The sequence below is a fragment of the Cherax quadricarinatus genome, chromosome 3 (genome assembly GCF_038502225.1).
Source record: "Cherax quadricarinatus isolate ZL_2023a chromosome 3, ASM3850222v1, whole genome shotgun sequence".
In the NCBI taxonomy this organism is placed as follows: domain Eukaryota; kingdom Metazoa; phylum Arthropoda; class Malacostraca; order Decapoda; family Parastacidae; genus Cherax; species Cherax quadricarinatus.
In genome coordinates, this window is record NC_091294.1 from 38,205,279 (window position 1) to 38,225,028 (window position 19,750).

At 44.0% G+C, this 19,750-nt stretch overlaps 1 protein-coding gene across 1 annotated transcript in view; it reads left to right on the forward strand.

The window, feature by feature from the left end:
* Positions 1-4,821: 4,821 nt before the first annotated feature.
* LOC128706508 (glutamate receptor ionotropic, delta-1-like) overlaps positions 4,822-19,750 on the forward strand; it is a 44,014-nt gene continuing 29,085 nt past the window's right edge. Inside the window, exons 1-3 of the mRNA XM_053801398.2 lie at positions 4,822-5,017; positions 9,682-9,816; positions 15,666-15,791. Coding sequence (XP_053657373.2) covers positions 4,854-5,017; positions 9,682-9,816; positions 15,666-15,791 — 425 coding nt within the window. The 5' untranslated portion in view covers positions 4,822-4,853. The remainder of the gene's footprint in view (positions 5,018-9,681; positions 9,817-15,665; positions 15,792-19,750) is intronic.

Genomic DNA, 19,750 nt, shown 5'->3' on the forward strand with positions numbered 1-19,750 from the left:
TATTATTATTATTATTATTATTATTATTATTATTATTATTATTATTATTATTATTATTATGAGACACTGGAAACAGCATGGTGGGCCTTGCTGTCTGTATTACCAATTTTTGAAAGATTTTTCCACTTTGCTATAGTTCAAAATCTAGACGTGTTCCATCCTGTTATTTATTTTAAAATACGAAGCATTAATTTAAACAACTCAATTTCTCAGATAGACTTCAGAACACGTATAGGTTTTTAATTTGTTTTTGTTCGTAATAGTACCAGGTTCTTCGGTGAAGTTAATACAGCTATCGGCTACATGTTATGCGTAGCCTTGTCGTAGCAGTGTGTCGACAGTCATAAGAACATAAGAACATAAGAACGAAGGAACACGGCAGCAGGCCTACTGGCCCATGCGAGGCAGGTCCAAGTCTCCTACCGGCTTAAGCCAATGCACCCAACCTAGTCAGGTCAGGTCACCTTGACTTAAGGGAGGAACACGGCAACCGTCCTGGTAGCACAAGCTATCAGGTCTAACTCACACCCACCCACATCCACTCATGTATTTATCCAACCTATTTTTAAAGCTACACAACGTTCTGGCCTCTATAACTGTACTTGGGAGTTTGTTCCATTCATCCACAACTCTATTACCAAACCAGTACTTTCCTATATCCTTCCTGAATCTGAATTTTTCTAACTTAAAACCATTGCTGCGAGTCCTGTCTAGGCTAGATATTTTCAGCACACTATTTACATCCCCTTTATTTATTCCTGTCTTCCATTTATACACCTCAGAACTGATCCTCAAAGGATCATCGGCGTTAACTTCACCTTTGTACCGCCACTCCATTATCTTCCCGTCCTAAGGGTGCTTCTTAATCCATGTTAAGAACATAAGAACTAAGGAACACCGCAGAAGGCCTACTGGCCCATGCGAGGCAGGTCCAAGTCTCCCACCGGCTTAAGCCAATGCACCCAACCTAGTCAGGTCAGGTCACCTTGACTTAAGGGAGGAACACGGCAACCGACCTGGTAGCACAAGCTATCAGGTCCAACTCACACCCACCCACATCCACTCATGTATTTATGTTACCTCCTATCTTCTTTTATCCTCGTCTGGATGTTAATGTTAATGGGAATTTAACTCCAGGTATGAGCGGAAGAATAGATATAAATGAAGAGTTTCGCCCACACAGTCAATAAAGAAATATATTACACTACATCTATGTCTATTTCTCTATCGTGTTGGTATTTTATAGCATTTATCTTCTGATATGAGTGTTTGCCACTCAATTATCCTTTCATATGATTATTATCATTATTATCATCAGCATTATGTTCATTATTCTTTCCCTTAAACTTCCATCTTTTGACGTCATATGTACATATATTTTTTTTATGTGAATTCATGTTCCTCGTAATAGACTGCATTATCAGAGGCTTTCCTGCCTTTTACATTAAATTTTTAATATATGACACTCAGTTTTGAAATCAATGTCAGCTTTTTTTTCGACAAAATATTCGTTTTCAATTTTCATAACAGTCTGGTGGTATCGGTGTGCTGCCGCCAGCTGAGCAGGAGGCTCGCCAGCTGGTGGTGGAGGTGGTGCAGAGGGTGATGTGGAGGTGCTCGCTAGTGGTGCTTCATGACGACCATTTCGCCCTCAAGCCCCTGCCTCCGCCCCTCCTTCAGCACCCCCTCGGCCTCACCCTCTTCCACCTCCTCTCCCTCAACTCCAGCAGCGTCTTCCAGCTCAAGGTAAAACGGAAACGATGTCAATAAATCAGTGTTTCATTTTTGTAGTGTTTGTGGTTTAATTCTTGAGTGCAGAGCAGAAATGTAAATTGAAAATCAGGTTCTTGTCGTACCCAGTTTGCAAGTAGGATACAGGCAGGATGGCAGTACAGTATATCTGTGCGACATGTGAAAAGGCTCTTGGGAAAAAAAATTCAGAATCACTTGTTCTCTCTAGGCTGGAATACTGCTGTACATTAACATCTCCATACAAAGCAGGTGAAATCGCAGATCTAGAGAGTGTACAGAGATCCTTTACTGCAAGTATAAGTTCTGTCAAGCACCTTAACTACTGGGAACGCTTGGAAGCACTTGACTTGTACTCGTTGGAACGCAGGAGGGAGAGATATATCATAATCTACACCTGGAAAATCTTGGAAGGAATGGTCCCAAATCTGCACACAGAAATCACTCCCTACGAAAGTAAAAGACTGGGCAGGCGATGCAAAATGCCGCCAATAAAAAGTAGGGGCGCCATTGGTACACTAAGAGAAAACACCATAAGTGTCCGGGGCCCAAAACTGTTCAACAGCCTCCCATCAAGCATTAGGGGAATTGCCAATAAACCCCTGGCTGCCTTCAAGAGAGAGCTGGACAGATACCTAAAGTCGGTGCCGGATCAGCCGGGCTGTGGCTCGTACGTCGGACTGCGTGCGGCCAGCAGTAACAGCCTAGTTGATCAGGCCCTGATCCATCGGGAGGCCTGGTCGTGGACCGGGCCGCGGGGGCATTGATCCCCAGAATAACCTCCAGGTAACCTCCAGGTAACCTTTGTTTTAAAAAACATCATGTCTCCTGTGCAAGAATAAACACTGCATCCAAAAATGACATCCATCTAGAAAGGTGTTTGCGGATCTGTAATAAGGATGTGGAACTATGAACAGATATCAGGAAAGTATTCAGGAGGTTAATAAATAATAAGAATGAAAACAAAGAGGAACTATTGAATAATCTACCCATATGTATATATATATATATATATATATATATATATATATATATATATATATATATATATATATATATATATATATATATATATATATATATATATATATATATATATATATATATATATATATATAGAGAGAGAGAGAGAGAGAGAGAGAGAGAGAGAGAGCATGGGAGGATGGGAGAGGAGTAAAGATAAACATTCAGAATACACCTCTCGGTGTACATATCCTGTGTAAGACGAACGATTGGTTCGTTAATTGGGCGTGAAGCCTATCGACTACTTAAGGGTCATGAGTGGGTGTGGGTGGGTGTGAGTTGGACCTGACTAGCTTGTGCTACTAGGTCTGATGCCGTGCTCCTTCCTTAAGTGGAAGTGACCTGACTATGTGGGTCATTGGGCTAATCCGGGGGGGACAACATGGACGTGCTTCGCATGGGTCTGTAGGCCTACTGCAGTGTTCCTTCTTTTTATGTTCTTATGTTCTTATCAGAAATAAATATTTCGGGGTTAATGACCGGATGAATGTCTTCTTCTTCAACATCTGCTTCCCATGTTACCAAGCAGTAAACGGAGACCTGGTATACGACTGTTGTGGGTTGTAACCTGGTGCCAAGATCCAATGGAACCTAGTGAAATTAAATCCCTTCTGTGTTAATAAGGCCTTCTGTCTGACTTTTTTTGGGTTATCCTAGATAATTTACACTTATGATATTGAGAATGATAATTGTACTTATGTATACCCATACCGAAAATAAACTTATTAACCCTCTACGCCATTGGGTGACATTATTATATTTTTATAAGTTATAGCTTGAACAAGTAAACATTTTCTGTTATTGCATTATGCAGAAAATGTAACTTTATAAAGGGGTATCTAAATTATTCCACTTCTGTAGCGAATATTTGACGCAGTTTATCGACACCTTCGCCATAACTTCTCTCATAAGACAGATTCGGTGCTCATAATAAACATGATAATATATATCATGTACAAAATGTACATGATATATATCTAAACTTACTTGATTCATTTTAAAGCAGTACATTAAATAAATAATAACCAGTAGCGCATCCACGATTTCAATCTAGGTGGATTAATAATCATAAGTCAAAAAACTCAAAGAACTCATCCTTAAAAACGTGATTTTTATTACATCTGGAGAAAGTAAGGCACTAAAACCACTAATGAACCAAGTAGATGGCCTAACCTCAAACTCCTCCTGTTTTATAACGATACAAAGTTAGTATGGGTTACCTGTCACCAGGAGGGTTAGTAACTAAGAATAACCCAATAAATTCAGGATGTCATCCGAATGGCTTATTTCCATTGAATGTTTTTGAATTCTCTCTCCAGGATGAGACTCACACCACTCACCTAATGCCCAAGTATCTGCTTACTGCTAGGTGAACAAGGGAAGCAGGTGTAAGGAAATATGCCTAACATTTCCACCCGTCGGGGGCTGCTGCGAAGTGACCTCAGCATCAGCTGTTGAGTGAAGGTGCAGACTGTGTGCGAGGCGAGAGGTTGCCTACCAGGCCACGGTTTAATTACATAGCCCTTCAGCTTGTAAGAAAGATGATCTGTCATGTTACGGGAGTGAACACATTAATTACACAATGCTGAAATCTGTCAGCCTGAGCTGGGAGACTTCATTAGTAACAAAAAAAGGGACAATACCGTGACTGGAAAGATACATAAATAACCCGCACACAGAAGAGAGGAGCTTACGACGACGTTTCGGTCCGACTTGGACCATTTACAAAGTCATACTAGACTTCAGTAGGACAATGAGGAATTTTCCCTTCAAAGACACTGAAAGAGAGTTTGTTCCACTCATCTACAGCTGTATTCTTAAACCAGTGCTTTCATACATCTTGTCTATATTTACATTGGTCCAAGTTGAATTCATTAGAAATAGGCAGGCAGGGAGGGTAGACCTAGGTGCCTGGCATCTGGTGGGCATTTTAGGAGCTAGGCCAGAAATTCCCCCCTAGCGGGAGGTATATGAAATAAGTGGGTAGGCATAATGCTGCGTAGAGTATAGGGTTATAAGGTGCACGTTACCATCAGGTCGCCCCTCCAGTCAGCGACGCTACTGTGTGTAGAGGCGTGTTGATGGTGGCAGTGGCGCGGGGCGAGGCGTGGCAGCAGGTGCTGACGGGGGACGCAGGTGCATGGGCAGGACACGCGTACACCTTTTTGCTGCTCATGCCCGGGCAGGGCGTCGACGACGACGATACCCGCGAGCTCTCCTCCATCCTTCTGCATCGTGACCTCAGGTGACCTGCATCCCTATAGTCTAGTGTGACCTCATAACCCAAAAAACAAGTCCGTGATCTCGAGTGGATTCCAGTGATCATTACTATTTAATATTATTTTCGTTTTCATCTCACGATTAAATATGACTTAATGATTAAGTATTATTTAATGATTAAATATATAACGGGATTGTTTGGTATTCTGGTAGCGGGTGGTTAAATGATATACGTCTTCGGAGGCTTCTTACTTTATTGATAACTAGTGTTGGGTTACACAGGCTTGTGTGTTTGTGCCCATGGCCCAGGCAGGGCCATGCCCACGAGAGAGAGCTGGGAGGCCTTGTGTGTTGATGCCAGGCCGCTGTGAGAGTGAGGGCGAGGCAAGTCTGGGCATACTGAAGTGGCAAGGCCTAGGTGGCAGCACCAGCATAGCACGAAATATGAACTAAGCTGGCAGACAGCCTGGGCTGTCTGTGCAGACAGTACAGGCTGTCTACATACGCTCGGCCACCTACCGCGCGTCGTCCCGACGCGACAATACTGGTAGTAAAAGAAACTCGGTCTCTCTCTCTCATAGGAACAGGGCACAGAACACAAAATAAAAACATATATATACATATGGACATGGAAAAAAAACTTCCTACAGGGAGGGAAGAAAAAACATGGGGTGTGCTAAACATCGTGGTCAAAGGCAATGAGCGTCGATGGGCATCACTGCATGACTTCCTGCGTCTGGACAGATACTGCAACACGGGAGACATCGCTGCGGCTGAGCTGTGACGTAACAGGGTACGGTCTCCTCTGGAATGGTGAAGTAGACATCGTGGGAGTCGCTGCAGGTTTTCACTCAACCTGGGGCACGACATGCTGGTGCCCTCGAGTGAGGCGTCGACAAAACTCGGCAACTGGGCAGGACTTCTGGCAAGCGACTCAGGAGGACACTTCTCGACTGGTACTGTCGCTGGGCTGTCACTGCCGGCGAGCGTGGAGCGAGTTGTGGAGCGAGTCATGGCAGAGACAACTGGGCGAAACATCTGGGAGTCGTAACATCATACACCAGACTGCAGTGAGAGAGCTAGCAGTCAAAGTGACATCTTCTTTGTGCAGGCTGCTCACTGAAGCTTGTGACACGAGGCTGACACAGCGCCTGCCGACAGGGCTGGCTGCGGCTTGACGAGTATCATCTCTCGACAGTTGGAGTTATAGCAGAGGTTAGCCTAAGCGTCCCCAGACTTGTTTCTCTACATATAACTGCACTCTGACGGTCTGGAGGTGAAGTGAAACAAATCTCGATGGGAATCGTAGCAGGTACGATTCTGCAGAACAACACGAGCGACGAGCATAAAAGCTTTCTGTACAAGGGGGCTCATACGCTCAGGGCTGAGAAATCAGCTGTCAAACACTGGTCATGCGGGTGACTTAGCACAGTGGTGCAACTCAAGGGTCTGACCACAGACCTCACTGGACACACGGAAAACTTACAAACACACCGCTGTACATACGGTACAACATGGCTTAACTAGCAAATGATGCTTTTCTGCGCATAAAACTGACTAAGACATACTAAAATGTGAGAACACTGACTGAGAGGAATTAATTAACACACGACATATATCTTCTCTCAATCTTCTCGACAATACTGAAATAATTACTAGAACACTCGATGTGACATCATGTGATGTCAGGCGTGATGTCGCGAGGTGACGTCAGCAGACATCTCGAGGTGACGTCAGGGAGACATCGTGAGGTGACGTCAATGTGATGCGGGCAGCAGACCACAGCATGTGGCCTGGGACATCTGGTAACTCACGTGGCTTTGTAGGTCTACGTGACATCGGCCACACCCAACGTGGTGTCGATCCACGTGGTGTGATCTACGTGGCATGCTGATCCACGCAGCTTCGAGTGGCCTTGGGCACTCGGATACACAGCTCTGGCAATGAATCACACGAAAAACAGCAGAAAACACAGCAGAGGGAGTGGGCAGTGGTGAGTGTATGGTAGTGTGGTGGCGAGGAGCGTGGGTGAGTGTATGGCAGGGCGAGCATCTAACCATTCCTCCTCCTCTTCCTCCTCCACCCACAAACACGTGGAGAAGCTCACACTGGACGCAGAAATCACCACAAAACTCACCTCTGGCTTGCTGAAACAGCTGTGCTGAGCTGAACAACAACAGCAACATACAAGTGACGCTGAACACGTGACTTGAGAAACAGCGTGGGACACTGTAGCGTGGGACGCTGTGGGACGCTGTAGCGTGGGGTCACTGTGACGCCACTCACAATTCTCGAAGACTTTCGACAAATTTCGGCTGGATCCTGCTTGTACCTGTGTCTGGATGCTCAAACGTGCAGACACGACATCAGGATAACTCGTTGAGAGACGGATGCTTCTTGTGTAGGGTGATGAAGTGAAGATGACTTCATACCTCTTCCTCCCTCTCTCCAGGCAAACACAACTGCTGCAAGCACCGCTGTCACCATTTATAACGGCTTGTTTTGGTAGGTGCTGTATGCGGTGGATAAATGATACGTCTTCTTCGGAGGCTTCTTTGTTTATTGTTAAGTCGTTGTGGGTTACACAGGCTTGTGTGTTTGTGCCCATGGCCCGGGAGGGCCATGCCCACGAGAGAGAGCTGGGAGGCCTTGTGTGTTGTTGCTAGGCCGCTGTGAGTGAGAGTGAGGCAAGTCTGGGCATACTGAAGTGGCAAGGCCTAGGTGGCAGCACCAGCATAGAGCGAAATATGAACTAAGCTGGCAGACAGCATGGGCTGTCTGTGCAGACAGTACAGGCTGTCTACAAATATGATCTATGGCATAATATGGAACTAAATTATCTTTTACAATCCAGAAAGATTCGACATGGTATCTTAAAACCTTCTATTATTTTGCATGAACTAGTATCTATACACATTAGTGCAAGAGCCTGGGAGGGGAGCGTACAACTACGTCTCCGACGCTTCTGCAGTCATGGAGGGGACGACAGAGGAAGAATATTGGCTATATTTTCTATTTTTTTTCCCCGGCCTTTCGTTTTCATGGCTTATATTCGGATGCCTGTTCAAGGCTGTTCAGCAAGATATTTATGTTCAATGATTTTTTATGACTTTTTTGCTTTGTAAATCCGTTGGTTTTTTTTTTAAGTTCTTGTCGTCGTTTCTTTAGATTTGTGCATGTACTCCTACCGACACCGGAAGCTTGTAAAAGTATTTTCCTCTCATATCTCTTATTTATATTTTTCAAAACCTGTCTAGTGGAAAAAAACGGCAATTTTTTTTAAGGTTCTTTACATACGTAACTTGGCGGCGACGGCTATCTGCCAGAATATTGGTCTCGCAGGTGTTGTGTCTAGCATCGAAGAGGAGCCATCTTCACGTAGTGAGTTCCGGGTATTTTGTGCAACTGTCGAAAGATAGTCACTTATATACAGTAGCTGAGAGCTGCTCGATGTGTTTATAATGTCTATGTTTAGACAATATATTCCTGTCCTTCCTGGGCACAAGTCTGTATGAATCACATTCCACAGGCGCCCTATTATCATTGAAGGCTCTCCTTTTTCCTGTGTATTTAATAATAAAAAATGTCTTATTTTAAATATTTCTTGAAGTATCTGAAGGCAGAACTTACTTTAAGTCAACATTATGTTTGCTTCTGATGTTTTGAGGTTTATGTGTACCTCAGGAGATTCTATATGATGTTTATCTCCAGGCGTTCTCTGTCTACCTCCTGTAGTTGTTTCCCTACCAGATAATAAATTGTATCCGGCTTTATCATCGAGACACTGTACATGCTAGAATATGACTTTGTTATCTGATTGACCATTCTTGAAGTAAGTCACGACCCAGTGTAGTGTCTTGCAATCATCTCGTATCTTCCTCATTAACTCTGCATACCAAACCATACCCCGGCCGGGATTGAGCCCGCGGTCAGAGAGTCTCAAAACTCCAGCCCGTCGCGTTAGCCACTAGACCAGCTAGCCACAATAAGATTCGTCCAACTAGGTATATTTCTACACCATAGGAAGGTTAGAAATATACCTAGTTGGACGAATCTTATTGTGGCTAGCTGGTCTAGTGGCTAACGCGATGGGCTGGAGTTTTGAGACTCTCTGACCGCGGGTTCAATCCCGGCCGGGGTATGGTTTGTTTGCAATCGTGTCATTACGATTTCGTGAGTCATGTTGACGGCAGTGAAGGGACTTGAACTAGAGTTCGTCACGGCCACACTAGCTGGAGATTCGTCTGTAAAAACTTGCATTTGTGGTCACAGTGGTGCCTGTGCTAACCTTCCTATGGTGTAGAAATATACCTAGTTGGACGAATCTTATTGTGGCTAGCTGGTCTAGTGGCTAACGCGACGGGCTGGAGTTTTGAGACTCTCTGACCGCGGGTTCAATCCCGGCCGGGGTATGGTTTGTTTGCAATCGTGTCATTACGATTTCGTGAGTCAACTCTGCATAATCTGTGAACTCAGAGACGGAGGACAAACTCTTTCCGGTAGATCATTCATATTTATTAGGAGTATTATAAGTCCAGGAACTGAACCAGAATATACATATTTTATTCTTTACCGACTTTCTCCTTGACGATTCATCCTTCACATCATCTGTTTTCACCTTGTTAGGCATTCTCAAACCAGTCGAACACATTACCTGCTTTTTTGGGCATTGTGTTGTGTGTGTTGCAGGTTCGGGGTGCAGGTGGTGGGCGCCGCCAGGAAGAGAGACGGTGAGTGGTCTGTGTACACAAGCAGACTCTTCTCCGGAGACTCCAGACAATCCTTGGAGCTCCTGGATACCTGGGTACCCTCTACTGGCTTCAGGTCAGCATACAATAGGCGTGAATGGGATTTTCTTGCTTCCCCTGTCATCCAATTTTGTAACAACTAAGACCTTAAGGGATTTCTTTTATTTATTTATTTGTCGTGAAGAGCAAGGAAGATGTATGGTGGGCTTTCTGAAAATAAATCACCCATTCTGATTAAAAAAATATCGAAATTAGACATTGGGATGGAAAGAAGAATGAAGATGAGAGAAATAGCTTAAATTACAAACAAAAAATTACGTCCTCAACTATGTGTCAAAACCTCCCTTTTAAATAACGAGTTTAATGCGTTGAAATAATTTAACTTTATTTTTGATAGTGTATATTGCTGTTGGTTTATTGACGGTCATTAAGGTTGCTTCTCACCGGAATATTATCAATTATCAAAAAATTATCGTAATACAATTTAAATTTTTCAAGGAATTATCGGGGTTGAAAGCTGTTCGTGCACCCTACCTGAGGCTTGGCGTGTGGTGCTCGTGCACTCTACCTGAGGCTTGGCGTGTGGTGCTCGTGCACTCTACCTGAGGCTTGGCGTGTGGTGCTCGTGCATTCTACCTGAGGCTTGGCGTGTGGTGCTCGTGCACTCTACCTGAGGCTTGGCGTGTGGTGCTCGTGCACTCTACCTGAGGCTTGGCGTGTGGTGCTCGTGCACTCTACCTGAGGCTTGGCGTGTGGTGCTCGTGCACTCTACCTGAGGCTTGGCGTGTGGTGCTCGTGCACCCTACCTGAGGCTTGGCGTGTGGTGCTCGTGCATTCTACCTGAGGCTTGGCGTGTGGTGCTCGTGCATTCTACCTGAGGCTTGGCGTGTGGTGCTCGTGCACTCTACCTGAGGCTTGGCGTGTGGTGCTCGTGCACTCTACCTGAGGCTTGGCGTGTGGTGCTCGTGCACTCTACCTGAGGCTTGGCGTGTGGTGCTCGTGCACCCTACCTGAGGCTTGGCGTGTGGTGCTCGTGCATTCTACCTGAGGCTTGGCGTGTGGTGCTCGTGCACTCTACCTGATGCTTGGCGTGTGGTGCTCGTGCACTCTACCTGAGGCTTGGCGTGTGGTGTTCGTGCACTCTGCCACTCAAGTCTCGGTGGGAAGGATATGATGACTTTCAAAGAAGCTTGTTGGTGCCCTAGACAGTGGAGTTTGCAGACTTCATCTGCAATATGTCGTCCAGTCTGTTGTAACTACCAGAGCGGAGTGATATTATTAAATTAACTGTACGTAATACTGACAGTTTTAGTGTTAGGTGAACAAGAACAACAGGTGTCTTGGGGGAACACGTCCTAATGTTTCCACCCGTACCGAGGATCGAACCACCGGCTTTAATGCGCGAGCTGAGTGTGCTACCAACCGAGCTACGTGACACCGCACGACATGGGCAATAGTTGAGTTTTTTGCCGAAAAAAAAAATCACCTGGTCTGCTAGGGTTTTCAGTCGAATACAGAAGTTACTAAATAGTGGATGAAGTGGGAATGAAAACGATTACTTGCTGACAGTGTCTTCTAGGAGAAGCAGCGGAGAGGTAGAAATGAGGCGATCAGTCACAGAGTAGAGTGAGAGAGTGCAGGATCAACACACGCTTGGCCTAGGGGTCGAACCTCGCTCATTGAAAGAGCTACACTCACATAATTACGATTAAACTTAACCATCTTATTCGTTATGTATTCCTAGCATTTATTGCAACTGTGTTGTGCATCTTTGCATTAAAAGTGAATGTAAATAAATACTTTTATTAGAGGTATATTACGAGTAAATATTTGAAGCCGAGACACCGCCAGGGAAGGCAGAGTAACCAACCTACCTATCTGGAGTATACCTGGAGTATACCTGGAGTATACCTGGAGTATACCTGGAGGGTGTTCCTGGGGCCAACGCCTCCGCGGGCCGGTCCATGACCAAGCCTCGCTGTGGATCACGGCCTGATCAACCAGACTGTTACTGCCCCCCACATCCTTAATTTGCTTCCGATATCAATTATTTTTATGCATTTTATATGTACATTTTAAGTGTATCATTACCTGCCTCGCATGGGCCAGTGTTCCTTCTTTCTTAAGTTCTTATGTTCCTATTACATATCCTTGTTTCCTTCTGAACAAATTTATATGCAAATAACTTAACTATTGGAAGAGCAAATGTAAACAAAGAACAATGCTGAGTAATTGACTTCTTATGAAAGAAAAAAATCAATCAGACGAGTAACGCCGCTGGGTTAAACCCCCGGATAAACCCATGGAAACCAACCAGTCTCGGAAATTGATGGGATTATTAATAATCAGCAGAGTGCATAAAACACTAAGTCGTGGGGAAGAAAACATATAGCAGCGCTAGCAAGATGTGAACACAGCACCAACAGTTTCGTCGCCACTTTCCACTGCTGGGACAATACCAACCAGTTAAACCTTGTAAATGTCAAAAAAGAGAAGAGACAAAAAAAAAAAAAAATAGAAACGAACGTTCAAAGAATGTAGGAATTGTTCATCCCCCATCTGTTTAATTCATAGTTAATCTGTAGTTCTAATCAGGAAATGTCATGTAACTTCAGTCCTGGTTATCTTCCTGATGTTATCTTCCTGATGTTATCTTCCTGATGTTATCTTCCTGATGTTATCTTCCTGATGTTATCTTCCTGATGTTATCTTCCTGATGTTATCTTCCTGATGTTATCTTCCTGATGTTATCTTCCTGATGTTATCTTTCTGATGTTATCTTCATGATGTTATCTTCATGATGTTATCTTCCTGATGTTATCTTCATGATGTTATCTTCATGATGTTATCTTCATGATGTTATCTTCCTGATGTTATCTTCCTGATGTTATCTTCCTGATGTTATCTTCATGATGTTATCTTCATGATGTTATCTTCATGATGTTATCTTCCTGATGTTATCTTCCTGATGTTATCTTCCTGATGTTATCTTCCTGATGTTATCTTCCTGATGTTATCTTCCTGATGTTATCTTCCTGATGTTATCTTCCTGATGTTATCTTTCTGATGTTATCTTCATGATGTTATCTTCATGATGTTATCTTCCTGATGTTATCTTCCTGATGTTATCTTCCTGATGTTATCTTCCTGATGTTATCTTTCTGATGTTATCTTCCTGATGTTATCTTCCTGATGTTATCTTCCTGATGTTATCTTCCTGATGTTATTTTCCTGATGTTATCTTCCTGATGTTATCTTCCTGATGTTATCTTCCTGATGTTATCTTCCTAATGTTATCTTCCTGATGTTATCTTCCTGATGTTATCTTCCTGATGTTATCTTCATGATGTTATCTTCCTGATGTTATCTTCCTGATGTTATCTTCATGATGTTATCTTCACGATGTTATCTTCCTGATGTTATCTTCCTGATGTTATCTTCATGATGTTATCTTCCTGATGTTATCTTCCTGATGTTATCTTCCTGATGTTATCTTCCTAATGTTATCTTCCTGATGTTATCTTCCTGATGTTATCTTCCTGATGTTATCTTCATGATGTTATCTTCCTGATGTTATCTTCACGATGTTATCTTCACGATGTTATCTTCCTGATGTTATCTTCCTGATGTTATCTTCATGATGTTATCTTCACGATGTTATCTTCACGATGTTATCTTCACGATGTTATCATCCTGATGTTATCTTCATGATGTTATCTTCATGATGTTATCTTCCTGATGTTATCTTCATGATGTTATCTTCATGATGTTATCTTCATGATGTTATCTTCATGATGTTATCTTCATGATGTTATCTTCATGATGTTATCTTCATGATGTTATCTTCATGATGTTATCTTCCTGATGTTATCTTCCTGATGTTATCTTCCTGATGTTATCTTCCTGATGTTATCTTCATGATGTTATCTTCATGATGTTATCTTCATGATGTTATCTTCATGATGTTATCTTCATGATGTTATCTTCCTGATGTTATCTTCCTGATGTTATCTTCCTGATGTTATCTTCCTGATGTTATCTTCCTGATGTTATCTTCCTGATGTTATCTTCATGATGTTATCTTCACGATGTTATCTTCACGATGTTATCTTCACGATGTTATCTTCACGATGTTATCTTCATGATGTTATCTTCCTGATGTTATCTTCCTGATGTTATCTTCCTGATGTTATCTTCATGATGTTATCTTCCTGATGTTATCTTCCTGATGTTATCTTCCTGATGTTATCTTCCTGATGTTATCTTCATGATGTTATCTTCCTGATGTTATCTTCCTGATGTTATCTTCATGATGTTATCTTCCTGATGTTATCTTCATGATGTTATCTTCCTGATGTTATCTTCATGATGTTATCTTCATGATGTTATCTTCCTGATGTTATCTTCATGATGTTATCTTCATGATGTTATCTTCATGATGTTATCTTCATGATGTTATCTTCATGATGTTATCTTCCTGATGTTATCTTCCTGATGTTATCTTCCTGATGTTATCTTCCTGATGTTATCTTCCTGATGTTATCTTCCTGATGTTATCTTCCTGATGTTATCTTCCTGATGTTATCTTCATGATGTTATCTTCATGATGTTATCTTCCTGATGTTATCTTCATGATGTTATCTTCATGATGTTATCTTCCTGATGTTATCTTCCTGATGTTATCTTCATGATGTTATCTTCCTGATGTTATCTTCCTGATGTTATCTTCCTGATGTTATCTTCCTGATGTTATCTTCCTGATGTTATCTTCCTGATGCTATCTTCCTGATGTTATCTTCCTGATGTTATCTTCCCGATGTTATCTTCCTGATGTTATCTTCCAGATGTTATCTTCATAATGTAATCTTCCTGATGTTATCTTCCTGATGTTATCTTCCTGATGTTATCTTCCTGATGTTATCTTCCTGATGTTATCTTCCTGATGTTATCTTCCTGATGTTATCTTCCTGATGTTATCTTCCTGATGTTATCTTCATGATGTTATCTTCATGATGTTATCTTCCTGATGTTATCTTCATGATGTTATCTTCATGATGTTATCTTCCTGATGTTATCTTCCTGATGTTATCTTCATGATGTTATCTTCCTGATGTTATCTTCCTGATGTTATCTTCCTGATGTTATCTTCCTGATGTTATCTTCCTGATGTTATCTTCCTGATGCTATCTTCCTGATGTTATCTTCCTGATGTTATCTTCCCGATGTTATCTTCCTGATGTTATCTTCCAGATGTTATCTTCATAATGTAATCTTCCTGATGTTATCTTCCTGATGTTATCTTCATGATGTTATCTTCCTGATGTTATCTTCCTGATGTTATCTTCATGATGTTATCTTCATGATGTTATCTTCCTGATGTTATCTTCCTGATGTTATCTTCATGATGTTATCTTCCTGATGTTATCTTCCTGATGTTATCTTCCTGATGTTATCTTCCTGATGTTATCTTCCTGATGTTATCTTCCTGATGTTATCTTCCTGATGTTATCTTCCTGATGTTATCTTCCCGATGTTATCTTCCTGATGTTATCTTCCAGATGTTATCTTCATAATGTAATCTTCCTGATGTTATCTTCCTGATGTTATCTTCATGATGTTATCTTCATGATGTTATCTTCATGATGTTATCTTCATGATGTTATCTTCATGATGTTATCTTCATGATGTTATCTTCCTGATGTTATTTTCCTGATGTTATTTTCCTGATGCTATTTTCCTGATGTTATTTTCCTGATGCTATTTTCCTGATGCTATTTTCCTGATGCTATTTTCCTGATGCTATTTTCCTGATGCTATCTTCCTGAAGTTATCTTCCTAATCTTATTTTCCTGATGTTATCTTCCTGATGTTATCTTCCTGATGTCTCTTGTGTTTGTATGTCCTGGTGGGGCGTGGCAGGGGCAGGCAGGAGTCGAACTTCTTCCTCAGCGACAGGATGAACAACTTACGAGGGTACACATTCTCGGTGGCAGCTCTCCCATACTCTCCCTTCATCATCGACGCTCACACATCACTCTCTGGACCCGGCAAGTATGTGTGTGTGACGAGTCTTAGTGTTGATGGGTGTCGGTGTGCTGAGGAGTGTTAGTGTGCTGAGGAGTGTCAGTGTGCTGAGGAGTGTCAGTGTGCTGAGGAGTGATAGTGTGCTGAGGAGTGATAGTGTGCTGAGGAGTGATAGTGTGCTGAGGGGTGATAGTGTACTGAGGGGTGATAGTGTACTGAGGGGTGATAGTGTACTGAGGAGTGATAGTGTACTGAGGGGTGATAGTGTGCTGAGGGGCGATAGTGTGCTGAGGAGTGATAGTGTGCTGAGGAGTGATAGCGTGCTGAGGGGTGATAGTGTGCGGAGGAGTGATAGTGTGCTGAGGAGTGATAGTGTGCTGAGGGGTGATAGTGTACTGAGGGGTGATAGTGTACTGAGGGGTGATAGTGTACTGAGGAGTGATAGTGTGCTGAGGAGTGATAGTGTGCTGAGGGGCGATAGTGTGCTGAGGAGTGATAGTGTGCTGAAGAGTGATAGTGTACTGAGGAGTGATAGTGTGCTGAGGGGCGATAGTGTGCTGAAGAGTGATAGTGTGCTGAGGAGTGATAGTGTGCTGAGGAGTGATAGTGTGCTGAAGAGTGATAGTGTGCTGAAGAGTGATAGTGTACTGAGGAGTGATAGTGTACTGAGGAGTGATCGTGTACTGAGGAGTGATAGTGTGCTGAGGAGTGATAGTGTGCTGAAGAGTGATAGTGTGCTGAAGAGTGATAGTGTACTGAGGAGTGATAGTGTACTGAGGAGTGATAGTGTGCTGAGGAGTGATAGTGTGCTGAGGAGTGATAGCGTGCTGAGGGGTGATAGTGTGCTGAGGAGTGATAGCGTGCTGAGGGGTGATAGTGTGCTGAGGAGTGATAGTGTGCTGAAGAGTGATAGTGTGCTGAGGAGTGATAGCGTGCTGAGGGGTGATAGTGTGCTGAGGAGTGATAGCGTGCTGAGGAGTGATAGCGTGCTGAGGGGTGATAGTGTGCTGAGGAGTGATAGTGTGCTGAGGAGTGATAGCGTGCTGAGGGGTGATAGTGTGCTGAGGAGTGATAGTGTGCTGAGGAGTGATAGCGTGCTGAGGGGTGATAGTGTGCTGAGGAGTGATAGCGTGCTGAGGGGTGATAGTGTGCTGAGGAGTGATAGTGTGCTGAAGAGTGATAGTGTGCTGAGGAGTGATAGCGTGCTGAGGGGTGATAGTGTGCTGAGGAGTGATAGCGTGCTGAGGGGTGATAGTGTGCTGAGGAGTGATAGTGTGCTGAGGAGTGATAGCGTGCTGAGGGGTGATAGTGTGCTGAGGAGTGATAGTGTGCTGAAGAGTGATAGTGTGCTGAGGAGTGATAGTGTGCTGAGGAGTGATAGCGTGCTGAGGGGTGATAGTGTGCTGAGGAGTGATAGCGTGCTGAGGGGTGATAGTGTGCTGAGGAGTGATAGTGTGCTGAGGAGTGATAGCGTGCTGAGGGGTGATAGTGTACTGAGGGGTGATAGTGTGCTGAGGAGTGATAGCGTGCTGAGGAGTGTTAGTGTGATGAGGAGTGATAGTGTGCTGAGGAGTGATAGTGTGCTGAGGAGTGATAGTGTGCTGAGGGGTGATAGTGTGCTGAGGGGTGATAGTGTGCTGAGGAGTGATAGTGTGCTGAGGAGTGATAGTGTGCTGAGGAGTGATAGTGTGCTGAGGAGTGATAGTGTGCTGAGGAGTGATAGTGTGCTGAGGAGTGATAGTGTGCTGAGGAGTGATAGTGTGCTGAGGGGTGATAGTGTGCTGAGGGGTGATAGTGTGCTGAGGAGTGATAGTGTGCTGAGGAGTGATAGTGTGCTGAGGAGTGATAGTGTGCTGAGGAGTGATAGTGTGCTGAGGAGTGATAGTGTGCTGAGGAGTGATAGTGTGCTGAGGAGTGTTAGTGTGCTGAGAAGTGTTAGTGTGCTGAGGAGTGTCAGTGTGCTGATGAGTGTCAGTGTGCTGAGGAGTGTCAGTGTGCTGAGAAGTGTTAGTGTGCTGAGGAGTGTCAGTGTGCTGAGGAGTGTCAGTGTGCTGAGGAGTGATAGTGTGCTGAGGAGTGATAGTGTGCTGAGGAGTGATAGTGTGCTGAGGAGTGATAGTGTGCTGAGGAGTGATAGTGTGCTGAGGAGTGATAGTGTGCTAAGGAGTGATGGTGTGCTGAGGAGTGTCAGTGTGCTGAGGAGTGTCAGTGTGCTGAGGAGGGTTAGCGTGCTGAGGAGTGTTAGTGTGCTGAGGAATGATAGTGTGCTGAGAAGTGTCAGTGTGCTGAGGAGTGATAGTGTGCTGAGGAGTGATAGTGTACTGAGGAGTGATAGTGTGCTGAGGAGTGATGGTGTGCTGAGGAGGGTTAGCGTGCTGAGGAGTGTTAGTGTGCTGAGGAATGATAGTGTGCTGAGAAGTGTCAGTGTGCTGAGGAGTGATAGTGTGCTGAGGAGTGATAGTGTTCTAAGGAGTGATAGTGTGCTGAGGAGTGTCAGTGTGCTGAGGAGTGATAGTGTGCTGAGGAGTGATAGTGTGCTGAGGAGTGTTAGTGTGCTGAGGAGTGTTAGTGTGCTGAGGAGTGTTAGTGTGCTGAGGAGTGATAGTGTGCTGAGGAGTGTTAGTGTGCTGAGGAGTGTTAGTGTGCTGAGGAGTGATAGTGTGCTGAGGAGTGTTAGTGTGCTGAGGAGTGATAGTGTGCTGAGGAGTGATAGTGTGACGAGAAGTGTTAGTGTGCTGAGAAGTGTTAGTGTGCTGAGGAGTGTTAGTGTGCTGAGGAGTGTCAGTGTGCTGAGGAGAGTCAGTGAGCTGAGGAGTGTCGGTGTGCTGAGGAGTGTCAGTGTGCTGAGAAGTGTCAGTGTGCTGAGAAGTGTCAGTGTGCTGAGGAGTGTCAGTGTGCTGAGAAGTGTCAGTGTGCTGAGGAGTGTCAGGGTACTGAGGAGTGCAAATGTGCTGAGGAGTGTCAGTGTGCTGAGGAGTGTCAGTGTGCTGAGAAGTGTCAGTGTGCTGAGGAGTGTTAGCGTGCTGAGGAGTGTCAGTGTGCTGAGAAGTGTTAGTGTGCTGAGGAGTGTCAGTGTGCTGAGGAGTGTCAGTGTGCTGAGGAGTGTCAGTGTGCTGAGGAGTGTCAGTGTGCTGAGGAGTGATAGTGTGCTGAGTAGTGTCAGTGTGCTGAGGAGTATCAGTGTGCTGAGGAGTGTCAGTGTGCTGAGGAGTGTCAGTGTGCTGAGGAGTGTCAGTGTGCTGAGGAGTGTCAGTGTGCTGAGGAGTGTCAGTGTGCTGAGGAGTGTCAGTGTGCTGAGGAGTGTCAGTGTGCTGAGGAGTGTCAGTGTGCTGAGGAGTGATAGTGTGCTGAGGAGTGTCAGTGTGCTGAGGAGTGTCAGTGTGCTGAGGAGTGTCAGTGTGCTGAGGAGTGTCAGTGTGCTGAGGAGTGTCAGTGTGCTGAGAAGAGTCAGTGTGCTGAGGAGTGTCAGTGTGCTGAGAAGAGTCAGTGTGCTGAGGAGTGTCAGTGTGCTGAGAAGAGTCAGTGTGCTGAGGAGTGTCAGTGTGCTGAGAAGAGTCAGTGTGCTGAGGAGTGTCAGTGTGCTGAGGAGTGTCAGTGTGCTGAGAAGAGTCAGTGTGCTGAGGAGTGTCAGTGTGCTGAGAAGAGTCAGTGTGCTGAGGAGTGTCAGTGTGCTGAGGAGTGTCAGTGTGCTGAGGAGTGTCAGTGTGCTGAGGAGTGTCAGTGTGCTGAGAAGGACTGAGAAGGTCTCTACACAATTAAGTATTATACTCGCTATTATTTTTTTGCAAGACTTGTCAAGTATATTGAAATAGCCGTTTTCTTCTTCTTCTTCTTCTTCTTCTTCTTCTTCTTCTTCTTCTTCTTCTTCTTCTTCTTCTTCTTCTTCTTCTTCTTCTTCTTCTTCTTCTTCTTCTTCTTCTTCTTCACAATTTAAAGGTTTAATAGTTCCAGGAAATTTTTACCGGATATATCTTCTAACTTTTATA